At 44.1% G+C, this 12,618-nt stretch overlaps 1 protein-coding gene across 4 annotated transcripts in view; it reads right to left on the reverse strand.

The window, feature by feature from the left end:
* Positions 1-6,153: 6,153 nt before the first annotated feature.
* Positions 6,154-12,618, reverse strand: part of CEACAM1 (carcinoembryonic antigen-related cell adhesion molecule 1 (biliary glycoprotein)) — a 16,363-nt gene continuing 9,898 nt past the window's right edge. Inside the window, exons 6-9 of one of the 4 annotated variants that reach the window (XM_012733661.1) lie at positions 10,338-10,467; positions 9,634-9,686; positions 9,004-9,035; positions 6,154-7,993 (exon numbers count right to left, since the gene is read on the reverse strand). In XM_012733661.1, coding sequence (XP_012589115.1) covers positions 7,874-7,993; positions 9,004-9,035; positions 9,634-9,686; positions 10,338-10,467 — 335 coding nt within the window. In that variant the 3' untranslated portion in view covers positions 6,154-7,873. Of the gene's footprint in view, positions 9,036-9,633; positions 9,687-10,337; positions 10,468-12,618 lie in introns of all 4 variants that reach the window. The other 3 variants (XM_012733663.1, XM_012733660.1, XM_012733662.1) reach the window with 3 other exon arrangements.

Consider the following 12,618-nt stretch of genomic DNA (forward strand, 5'->3'; position numbering starts at 1 on the left):
GCGAGAGGCTTCACCAGCGAGAGTGGGGAGCAGAACAGGCAGATCGACGAAGTCCACTGCTGAGGGGAGCAGCGGGCGGTCAGGAGAGGTCTGCCGGCCATGGGTCACCTCCGGGCTGGGGGTGGAACTCATGCGGAAGTGGCTTTAGCTTCCTAGTGCTGTGTTTTAACCCGCTGTGCCACCAGGGAGGGCCCCTGAACACTATTTTTAAGGGATGATAAAGTACAGAACTGTCTGGAAGGGGGAAACTGGAGGTAGATATATTTTTCAGAAGTCAGAACAGTATCAGGTATGAAGCTTCTTATTACCTCTTATAAGAGACTCCAGGTAGGGGACATCTTCCTGGTATATTTTAGGAACTTTGACATTGTAACTGTATAATAGTTTGAGTTGTGGCAGGAGACACCCACTCTCAGGCACCTGGAGAAGTAGGGGTGGTGGTCTAAACCCTGTTTCCTTCTTGGTTAGCCATGGCCTGACCTCTGGGAGCCCTACCTGTTCTCTGGACCCCTGGGAATCTATCCTTTGAGGAGCTCCACTCAGTACCCACCCAGCACCCACACTGCATGGGTGGGCACTTGCATTGCTGGCTGGGGCTTCCCTGAACAGCAGCTGACAGATTTCAAACACAGTTGAAAACGTCTGTGTGATCGACCTTACTGGCTGCCAAGCCCACCAGGAGCCCCTGCTGCCTCCAGATTCGTCCCTCCAGGAGCAACTGGCTCACCACAGCCTCATGCCCTACCCTTACTCTACATGTCTAGCCACCTCTGGCCCTGAAGTGCCTCCAGAGATCTGCCTTTAAATGTGTACTAAGTGCTAAGCTGAATTCATCTTACTTCCAAACCTAGGTCTTAAAAAAATCATTTTTGAAGTGACTGGTACCCCTCAGTGAAGTACACTAGAAACCTGGTCACCACCCTTAACTCCCCCCAGCCATTCCCTCAGCTAATCATTCACTCCTGACAATGCTGCCTCCTAAATATCTCTCTAGTCTCTCCAGTCCTTTCTCCAACTTTTCTCACACTACTAACCCAGGCCACCATCTTTTTCTTCTCGAGATCACTGCAATAGCCTATCTCTGACTGCATGGCCCTCAGCGATCTTACATAACACAATTCCCATTTTTAAAGTTATTGAGTCATTCTTTATTATTCTCAGGATGCTCTTCGGCGTGGCTCTACTTTTTCTTGTCATGTTAGTAAATCTGAAGTACCTCAGCCTTCTCTGGCTCCATCTGTGTCAGTCTTGCCCCCTCTTTGTACTTTGTTCTGTACAAACATCAAGCTACTTTCACACCTGAAATGCAGCTGCTTTCCATTGCACCTGTGCCTTTGTACTCTTTGTCTGCAGAGAACATTCTTGTCATACCTCTTCATTTTTCTATCAGTTTAATTTGTTCTTCAGGCCTAGGTCGCCATCTCCACAATCAATTTAAGAACATTCTCCTCACCCCAACAAGAAACCCCATACTCATAACCAGTCACTCCTCACCCCATCATTACCATCTCCTTCCTTTACCCCTTGGAAACTTTAAAAAAATCATGTTTATTTTTATGTCATTTTGTGCCTTCACATCATTTTTCCATCTCAGTTGTAATCCCCGTGGGCTTCCCTTGCGCTTTAATTTTTTAGTTTACTGGTAGGTAAGTTTTATAGTTGGTCTTGACATTAACCAGATTTCTCTGTTTAATGTAGACAATGAATGAGCAAAGTCCAAACTGTAAAGTATAAACTTTTCCTTGGATTTATAGGGAAATGGCAGAATTTAGTGTCTCTTTCTGTCCATTTTCCACACCCATTTTACCTCACCCCAGGAGCAGGCAGGGCTGAATGTTGGCATTTCAGTGGGGTCGTTGGCCTATTACCTGCTTCATCATAATTTACTTATTTCTTCCATCCCTGTATTTATAATGAAATTTACTGTTTTATTTTTCAATTTTACTCTTCTTCACACTCCTCTGCTAGCATATGCACCTACTGTTTCCCTGCTTTTCACTTTCTCCTCAAATTCTTGGTAGTAGCAAACTGTTCACAGCCTGGTCCCAGAGAGCCAGGCAGTGATAGGGGAGTGGCATGGCTCAGGAGACTTTGACCTTTAAACAAAGCATGAACATGTTTCTCTCCTTAGTGTGTTCTCTCCACTGTTCCATTTCTGCTTTGTGATTCCCTCTGCCACTTTTTTTTTTTTTTTTTTAAGATTTATTTATTTGTGCATACAGAACTAGTGATCAGGTTATAGGCCTGGGGACATCGCTTTGGTAGTTTTAGAGGGTAGTTGGGAGAAGAGGTGGGGAGAGGTGTTTCAGAGGGCTCCACTTCCATCTGCTCCTCGGTAGTTAATGTTCTACCGGTGCTTCCTGCTCCTGGGAGACCAGGGTCATGTTGCAGCCCTATGTTGCTGCTCAGGGCAGAGGGCACTTTGTACAGAGTTATTGATCAGAGAGACTTGCTTGTGATCTTCCTACCTCATCTCCAGACTCTGTAACTGTCTGGGATCTTGTGTTTTCTCAGTTCTAAGGAGCTGGATCTTCATATGCTGTTCCTCTCTTTGTGGTTGGACGTGGGGTGGTGGGAAGAAAGGTTGTCTACTAGTGGGGGAAAAAGGAACCCTGAAGTTTGTAAAGCCAAAATTAACATGCAGCTGGGCTCCCTGCCTCTCATGCATGCCTTCTGTTCTGCCTCGGCAGTTTCTGAACCCCATGTGAGAGGGTAGCTAATTGCACATATATTTTCTGAAAGTTGGGGTCATATTCGATGGGCCATATTTCACTACTATCTTACTGGCTTCTTGCTTTTTTAGAGATTTCTACTTCTCACAAATAGACATGAGAACACTGTCTAGAAATTCAGCTCCATTCACCTTTGATTAATTGCAGGGTAAGTGATGCATAGGCTGTTTGCATACAGCAGTGAGGTGATACGGAACGAAAGTATTGGCACACCCACCTGGAAGGGATCAGAAAGCACATGAAGAGTGCACATCCCTGCAACAGAGTGGCAGGGGCGGTGGAAACAAGGAAACCAAAGAACTATAGGACCTGACAGTGTAGTCCATAGGGGAATAGAGGGGCAGACAGAGGCTTTGGCCGTCCTTCCCCAGGTGCCTGAAAGAAGGGTTGTCCAGTCACTGCCTGTGGACATGACCTTAGGCCCTAGCCAGGGTTACAGAGATAACTTTTCAAGTATACTGTATAACAAAGAGAAACTATCAACAAACAGAAATTAGATGAGGTTTTCAAATGTGTGGTGGTGTGGGCAGGGACAGCCACCGTTACTAAGATCTAACGTTTTTCATTCACCAGCTGCCTTCTAACTGCTTTACATATGAATAACTTACTGAATACTGAAAAGTATGTCTTGTCAAAATTCCAGTTTTTTTTTTGTAGGTAAAGAACTTGAGACAAAGAAGCATGTGTAGTTTGCTTGAGGTCTCACGGTAGGGCCTGAGGAGTGGGAACTCTAGCACCCGGGGTCAGCCTGATTCTAGGATATGTGCTCTTCTGCTGGCCCCTGTGAAGTCATGTGAGGAATGTGTGGAAGCTCAGCTGGTGTACACCTGCATGCCTTTCTCCCTCTTCTCTGCCCTTTGCCTTGGATCCTCTTTCTTAAAGACTCTGGTGGTGGGGAGACTTTTTCTTGAGATAACATTGGTTTGGTTTACAACACTGTATATGATTTGGAGGAGTAGTCACCTTCCTCAGATGTATGTTACCACACCACCCTCACCTTCAAGGCATCCTTAGTCCTCTACCCTTGCCATTGGGCCCTCTCCTCTGTTTGTTGCCACCTCCCTCTTCTCTCCCTTTCATAGCAGCAGTCATATTTCTAGGGCTTATTTTGGTTTAGTTTTGTCTGTTCCTTCCCCCCCCCCTCAATATTGCATATGAGAGTGAAATCACCTGGTGTTTGTCTTTCTCTTCTGACTTATTTTACTTAGTATAATCCCTTCTAGTTCTATCCACGTTGTCACAAATTGTGACAAAGCAAGAATTTATCTTTCTTTTTAATAGCTGAGTAGTATTCCACCGTGTTATATACCATATCTTTGTAATCCACTGCTCTGTCAATGGGTATTTAGATTGTTTCCATAACTTGGCTATTTGTAAATACTGCTGCAGTGACCATAGGAACACACAAACCCCTTTGAATTAGTGATTTTGGATTCAGGTAGATTCTCCCACAGTAGGATTGCTGGATCATATGGTATATCTATTTTTAGTGTTTCGAGGCACATCCACACTGTTTTACATGGGGGATGGACCAGAGTACATTCCCATCAACAGTGTAAGCTCCTTTTTCTCCACATCCTTGCCACCATCCTTTGCTGTTTCTAGTACTTTTGATACGGGCCGTTCTCACTGGAGGAGTTGTTTAGTATTTCCTTAATGACAGTAATGTAGAACTGTTTTTCATGTACCTGTTGGTCATCCGTATTTCTTCTCTGGAGAAGTGTTTATTAAGCTCTTCTGCCCATTTTTTGGCTGGGTTCTTTGTTTTCCCTTAGTGGAGTTGTGTGACTTCTTTGTAGATCTTGTCAGCTATATGATGTGTAGATATTTTCTCTCATTCAGTAGTGTATCTTTTTGTTTGATTGGTCACTCTTTTGCAGTACAGAAGCTTTTAAACTTGATAAATGCCACAAGGAAAGAAATCCAAAGGGAAATGTGGCTACATATTAGAAAGAGGGAATTTTAGATACTGGTACTCAGGCCCCACCTACAGATTCTAATTTGTTATAAACTGGAACACAGGTATTAATTTTTTAAAGCTTCTCAGATACTTTTAATGTACAGCTGGGTTGGACAACATCCACTGTAATAGGACTTGAGTCTAAAAGCAGTGGTTCATACCTAAGAGTATAATCAAAATTACTTATGGGACTTTTTTTTTTTTCTAGAGATGCTATGGGCATCTCTAGACCATCCCTGAAGAAGGTGACATAGTATGCCTGGAGACATGGGCTTGTCTATTTTGAAAAGCTCCCAGAGAAATCAACGTAGATCTCTACACCAGTGTTGAATGTTGATAGCAGCATTATTCATAATAGCTATAAAGTGGAAAATATCCATCAACATGTGAATGGCAAAATGGACTGTAGTAAATCCAAACAATGGACAACTAATCAGCAATTAAAAAGGCACAAATTGCTGCTAAAACACTGTGGATTAACCTCCAAAGCATTAGGCAGTGCAAGAGGCCAGGCACAAAAGAGCACATATTATGGCATGATTCAAGTGAAGTTCAAGAATAGACACTGGTAATTATTAGTGTTTGAATTCAGAAAAAAGGAACTGGGGACAAGAAAGAGAGAAAGTGCTAGAGAAATTGCTGTAGGCCTGGACCTGTGGAGACAGAGTAGCTGTGGTTTGACTGCATCTGACACACTGGAGTGTGGGCGAATGATCTATCCTAACACAGAGCTTGGAGGATCTTTTACTCATGAAATTGTTGCTTGAACTTGGCCTGCTACCTGATGGCACAGAAGCCAAGACCATGACACCAGCTTCTGAGAAGGTTTAATGCAAGCTCATGTGGCAGGAGACAGACAAGGGCTCAAGTCTCCCCAAGGACGAGGCTTTGGCAGTATTATAGGACTGAGGAACAAATACAGAAAATGCAAATTGGTCGCATCTGATTGGTTACTGTCTTTTAATCATGGTGTAACTCAATTTGGGTCCAGAACTGCAATAAAACTGCATGCTTCTGCTTCTAGCTTCTGAATATTGTCTATCTACCTAAGGTCCCTCCTCTATGACTCTCCTCAGTCTGGGCAGTGAGAGGTCACCTTGAGGACATTGAACATCCTTCTGGGCCTGGCTCTGAAACATAACTTGTCAACTTAGGAAAACCTCCTTTTTCCCCTTGTTTAAAATTGGTAGGGGTATTTTTTGTCCCATGGTTGCAAGCTGTTCTTACAAGATAAGCAGAAATGGGAACTGATCATGATAACAATTTCAGATTCCGGAGGCAGTTTGGAGTTGTGGCTATTGCTTCTAGACAGAGTCACTTTGTTAGCAGGTGTGCCACAAATTTAGCGAAGTCCCAGATCCCTGGATCAAGTATCTACAGACTTAGAAATAGGCTTATCCTGATTCCCAGTAAAGAAGTCATGTCTAAAGTAGTAGCAACTGTGAGGCATGTCGATGCATGATACATGATTTTTATTATAAATATGGCGTACATTTTACACATTGACCAGGAATAGCCTCAGTCAGGCGAAGTTAAATAACACCGAATAGCGTAGATGAGAGAAGTGTAGACAGTCTGGATCAGGGTTAGAAAACCCTTAAGGAGGCACCTGAGTACAGAGAGCTCACAATTAACCCTCTTTCTGTACTCAGGAGGCATCTGAGTACAGAGAGCTCACAATTAACCCTCTTTCATGTAATTAATACAGAATAGAGCCTTTCTGGCCAGTCCCAAGGAGACCCCATCTGTGTGGAAGGAGATGGAGGAGGTTGGGTGGGAAAGGCATTTGTCTCTCCTCCTACCCTCTTGTGTCCTGCTACACTGCGACTCATCGACCCCATGGGCAAAAGCATATTTCAGCTGCTGTCCAGGAAACCTATGATCCAGTTAAAATTCTCCCCTTGTTTTCTGGCACCTTCTCTTTGTCCTAATGTCCTAAAGATCATCAGTTCCAGTGCAGCTTTCTAGGTTCCACATGCCAGTAACCTGAGAGACACTCTTGTGTTCTCACTTCACACACCTCAGCAGAGCAAAGGTCTCCTGAGAAGGTGGGTGAGTAGACACACTTCACAGGCAGAAGTGTGGAACAGCATAGTGGTTGAGTATGGGGCTGGGGTGCTCGGAAGCCGAGCTAGACCTATTTCTAACCATGAGTGAGGAAAGCTGCTTCTTCCTTTTTATTTGTAGCCCCTGATAAAAAAGCTTGGAGGAGTTTCTGGTCATGGGGACCTGTGCAGCTTGGGTGGCTTCTTTCGCATTCAAGACTGGCTTAGATGGCTAAGTAAACATAACCAGCTTTGTATAAATAAGCAGCTACAAACTTTGAAATGGCAGAATGTCTCAGAAAAACCCTCAACACCCTAAAATAGGCATTCTTTAACTGAAATCATCTGTGAAGGATAGTATGCAAAATTCCTTCCCCAATCTCCCAGCAATGGCCTCTATAAAGAGCCATTGCCACCTGGAGTTGAACCTCACCCTCTGTGGGCATTTCTGAGTAAAGCCCACAACCTTACCAAAACACATGTGCTTTTCCCACTAGGAATCGCCTGTGTACCTTGGCAAACTGTTTTCACAGTTATTTCTAGTGGGTATTTAACTAAGCAGCAAGATGCCCAGATGCGGTTCCTGCGGGTAAACAACACTGACAGTGATAAAGGTGGAGAATTTCCACCGCAAGTTTGGTTATTATTTGCTTTCCTGTATAAGATAGGTTCATACTGGGTGTTGGAGAGAGAGCGCTTTGAGTTTTACTTTTTCTTTCTCTTCTTTTAAGGCACATGGGTGTCAGAACTCTCCAGGTTATGGCAAATTCAGGTTCCCCTCAGAACACAGAACCAGGTGGGAAGGAATGAGTGTGCTCTGCATAGGGACCTTTAAAACAAGTCTGGGTCTGGGGAGGGGAGGCGCAGGAGGTTCTGGCCACTGTCTCCCAAAATTTGTTTTGCCAAATTTCATTGAGGAGGGCGCTGGGTTTCCTGCAGACTCCAGGAGGTTCCCTTTCACCTGCTGACACTGAAGAGAGGTACTGACCAGGCAGCCTAGAGGTGCCACTTTAGGGAAAGGAGAGGGTGAGAGGAGAGAGGCTTCCTCTCCTTTTCCCTGAGGGTAAAGGGATCTCCTCCAGTCCAGGATGAGAAACTTGGAACAAATCAGCCGTGCAGTGAGCAGGACCTTTGCATTACTTCTTTTTTACTTCTGTATAAACCGTGTCTGTGGCTGTTGGTGATGGGTCGGATGAAGCTGGTTTCTTTGGTCCCTGGGCATTGAAGGTCAGAGAAGAATATGCAACTTCATCTGTCTGAAAGGCATGAACAGAGGTCAGTTAAATAAATGTCCAGGCCAGGCCTCACCTGGTCTAGTGTGATTTAGCAACACATCTGTCACCACTTAGAAACTTCTGGTTTTGAAGAGGGGCTTTTGTTACTCATTCTCTGTGCTTGTGAATCTTCTGAATGATGGTTACCAGAGGAAGGTTATAGGCTCTGTACAGTGACTTGGAATGATACAGCACTGAGAATGGACCAACCACAAATGCCTGAGACAGTGTGGACAAATTCTCATAAAACAATTTTGGATGAAAGAGGTACAAAAGGACACGCTACTTTGTTTTTCATTTATATATGAGCACAAACAGGCAAAACTAACCCAGTGCATTGGAACTTAGCATAGTGGTTAGTCTTTGGAGGGAAGTGACTTGAGGGTTTTCTGGTGGTAAGGACGACATGTTTCATTTCTTGACTTGGTTGCTGCTTACATGGGCATATTTAACTTGGGAACATGAATTGTTATAAGGTATTTATGATTGAAGCACTTTTCAGTATATATGTACTCTATTGAAAGACTTAGAGGAGAAAAATTCTGTAAAATTACTATGAACTAAAAGAGCAGACATCCTAGCCACGAGAAATTATCCTGTGGCAAAAGCAGGGTCAGGATCAAGGTCGAGGAGCGAGAAAGTCACACTGCCTCCTGTGCTGGATATGGTGCCAGGCTTTACATTTGTTACCTCATTTCATTCCTTCAGCTTCTCTTGAAATAGTCAGGATGTCCATTTTATAGGTGACATCAAAAATGATGTTATCTTGACCAGGTCTCAGAGCTACCGAGTCACAGCCAGTATTAAGACATAGCTTGGGGACAACACACCCCATTCTTGCTGAGGGAGATTCACGGGCATACTTTAGTCAATAGTTCCTTGTTGCTGCAATGAGGAACTTTAACCCCACTTGATCTGAAATTCTGTACTTCCAGAACAATCAATTCTTCACAGAAGTAGTTCCATGAGGAAACAAAGCCAGTGAAACTTACCTTGTTAGTTAAGTTGTCAGAATGACCCTGACCTGGGGATGCAAAAGCAGAGTTACCAATCCATGAAGACAGACAGCCTTAGAATGGCGGTGTTCCAAGGCCGGGCTTTCTAGCTGAAGGAGGTGGCAAGTGGTGGGAGGGTGGAGTGGGGTGATGTCCCCTCAGAGTCTCTCATTGAGACCCAGACGTTAGTATCAGAGCAGGACAGGAACAGAGCCACAGAGACCTCAGTGCACTTCTGATTTTTCCCAGTTCACAGGCCCATGTGTTTCTCAGCAACAGCCTCCAGTGGCAAGAAGGCATGCTGAAGCCCATAGCACCCAGAGCACCACAAGGCAGGGAAAGTCTCACCAAAAGAGTGCCCACACCCATAATAGAGGCAGGAGGGGGAGGAGTGAGGATGGAGAAATGGCCTGCCTCGCCTAGGTGGAGGGGGCATCTCTGGGGCTGTGCCCCAGGGGCATCGCCTGTGGTTAGGAGGGTGTCAGGACCTAAGCCAGCTGAAGGTTGGGCAAGAAGATCTGCTCTGAAAATCCAGAGGTGGGGAGTGATTTGGGAATCTGGGTTTCCCACCTAGGGGAGGGCATTTGGCAGAATGCAGCGGCTCTCAGGGTGAGTGGCTTTACTTACTGTGACTGGAGGTTGAGAGTTTGTTTTCTGTGAGATCGCGTTGGTCGATTGTCCTAAATAAATATCAAACACTGTGACTCCTGTTCCCAAGCATAGGATCTTTGCCCCTTGAATTAGGAAGGACAACGTCAGCAGATAACTCCTTGGGCCTCCTCCGTTTCGCTTAGCCCGTGGCTGGCACTGCTTTTCCTCTTAGTGCCGCCTCCTTCCACCTGCCCATGATCCCATCCGACGTCCACTCCGTGCCAGCGTCTTTGGGTCCGTCCTTCATCATTGCCTCTGAACCTGCTTCCACCTGCTTTCTCCTTTTAGGTAGATGCTATTTTTTTTTTCTAAGAGGACTTTGATTGTTTTTGCTTTTTCTAGGTTCTCTTCCTATCCTGTCCTTCCCTCCCTCTCTTGCTACTGTGTTTGACAGCACAAAACTCACTTTCGCCTTCTTTTTCCTCATTTGTTTCCTTAGTGGGGGGTAGAGGAACATAATTATATCAGCCCCTCTAAACCATATGGGGATAGTAATAAGCATGTCCAAGAGACAGCTAGGTACAGGAAGCATGAAGACCTGGGAGGAAGAGACCCACAGGAATTAGTGCAGAAAAGCAGAAGTTTACGAAGGAGGAGGAGCAGGCCCCAGGGAAGTCTCCTTCCCTCTCCAAGCATGGCAGTTAGCCTTTGAAGCAGCAGCAGAAGAAAGGCTGGCATACCCTGCAGTCCTCCTGCGGTGCAGAAAGCAGCCCAGGCTTCCTAGCAGAGCTACTGCAGTCACGACTCCGATCACGATGCCGGCGATAGCCCCAGGTGGGAGGCCAGAAGACCCAGGCTCTTCACCTGCAGCTGGAAAGAAGAGAGAAGGATGAATGAAAGTGCCATCATTTGACAGTGCAGGTGCCCTAGGTAATGTCTCTTACTTGTTCTGTATTTTCTGTGGGGCAAGGTTGCTGTGAAGTGAGCAACTGACTAGTTCCTTGCAGTGTTTTCCTCCTTCTCTCTCACTGCATTTCTAGGTTGGTGATCAGGCTTGCCTCATTCCACCCTGGCCTTGAAAATATGAGAAGTCTGAGAGCTATTTGGTATGTTATAGCTTTCCACCATTTCATGGTTGCAGTTTTCCTGTGCAGTGGGCATGGCAGCCATGAATGCACGCGCCTCAGGTTTGTGCGGTGGGGACTTGATTGATAGTGCACTCTGAATCCACTACCTCCTGTGCGCAGAAACCACACTTACCACAGCTAAGGGAGAAGAATGAATGAAGGAAGGTGGCATTATTTTACAGCAGGGGTGCCCTGGGAAATATCTCTGATCATGAACTAGTCTGTACTTGTTTCTTCAAGGAATACAGGTTCAAGCAGGGAAATGAAGGCAGTCAAAATTCTGCAAGTAGCCTTTAGCTTCTGCTCAAAATTCTCCTGCTGGACAGCTGTTAGGACTGTACTACAAGCTGTAGCCTCTTTTTCTTTCTCAGTCACGGGGATCAGATATGCACTGTGATCTGAGGATTCTTCCAGGCTCTCTCTGCTCCTGCCCCACACTCTCTCACTGGCATTTCCCCCTAGAAATAGATCTTGTATGTCTAATGCCATCCTGGGGGATGAAAACTAACATACCTGGTGTCAAATTTTCACTCAGGTCCTTTCTGTTTTCCTCTACCATAGTATCAGTAACAATGTCCCAGTAGGTTGGTTTGTTACACTTCTCCTCCACCCCCAAATACATAATACCTTCAGCATTTTTTTTTAATTTCTGTTGCTCTTACTAACCAAATTCAGACTGATTACTAATATTAGCTACTGCGATGAGTTACTTACTATGTGACAGACTCTGCTAAGTATTTTACGTGTATGTCATTTGATTCACATAAAAACCTTGTTAGATGGAAACAGCCCCATTGTTTCCATTTTACAGATGAATCTTAAGAGTAATGAAAAATTTACCCGAAGCTATATAGTTAGTAAGGGTGCATCTAGGATTTGCCTCTAAGGCTATCTGACTTCATAGAGGCCAGTGATAATAACATCTAACCTGTATGGAATATTTCTCCTGTGTATGGCATTTTGCTAAGGGTTTAATTGATTACTGCATTAAGCCTTTAAAACAGTGCCATGAAGCTTATTGTTTTTTAATTGAGGAACATAAGGCTCAGCGAAATCACGTGCAAAAAATCTGTACTATACTTACCTTAAAAAAAGAGAAAGATCTCAAATCAACAGTCTAAATTTACAGCTTAAGATTAAGAAGAAGGGACTAAACCAAATCCAAAATTGACGGGAGGAGTGAAATATTGAAGATTAGAATGAAAGTAAATAGAATAGAGGATAGAACAATAGAGAAAAATCAATGAAATTAAAGCTTGTTCTTCATAAAAGATGACCAAATTATTAAATCTTCAGTTGTATTAACTAAAGAGGAGATTCACATTACTACAGATTCAAATTACTAAAATCAGAAGTGCAAGTGGGGAAATTGTTAATAATCTTATAAAAATTTAATAAGGATTATAAGAATATTAAGAATATTATGAGTAATTGTGTACCAACAAATTTGATGACTTACATGAAGTAAATTTCTAAAACACAGAACTTGCTATGGTTAATCATGAGGAAATAGGAAAAAAAAGTGAATAGACCCATAACTATTAAGGGGATTGACAGTAAAAATTCAGCATCATTTCATGACAAAAATACTAAAAACTGGAACCTCCCTGGTGGCATAAGAAGTTAAGCTATACACTATGAAGCTGTCAGCAGCCATTGCAGCATGAATTCAATTCCCCTTCAGGGAGCTGACAGCAGACCTCTCCTGTCTCCCTGCTGCTCCTCTCAGCACTGTATTTCAGTAGATCCACCTGTTGTCCCCACTCTATCTCTGGTGAATCCTCTCACCCCCCTACACCTTTGGCCTATACCCCTATATGGATAAATAAATAAATTTTAAAAATACTAAAGCTAGGGATAGAAGGAAACTAACTCAACACCATAAAGGTCATAT

Source organism: Condylura cristata, unplaced genomic scaffold (assembly GCF_000260355.1).
Source record: "Condylura cristata isolate star-nosed mole 26May11 unplaced genomic scaffold, ConCri1.0 scaffold00041, whole genome shotgun sequence".
NCBI classification, from domain to species: Eukaryota; Metazoa; Chordata; class Mammalia; order Eulipotyphla; family Talpidae; genus Condylura; species Condylura cristata.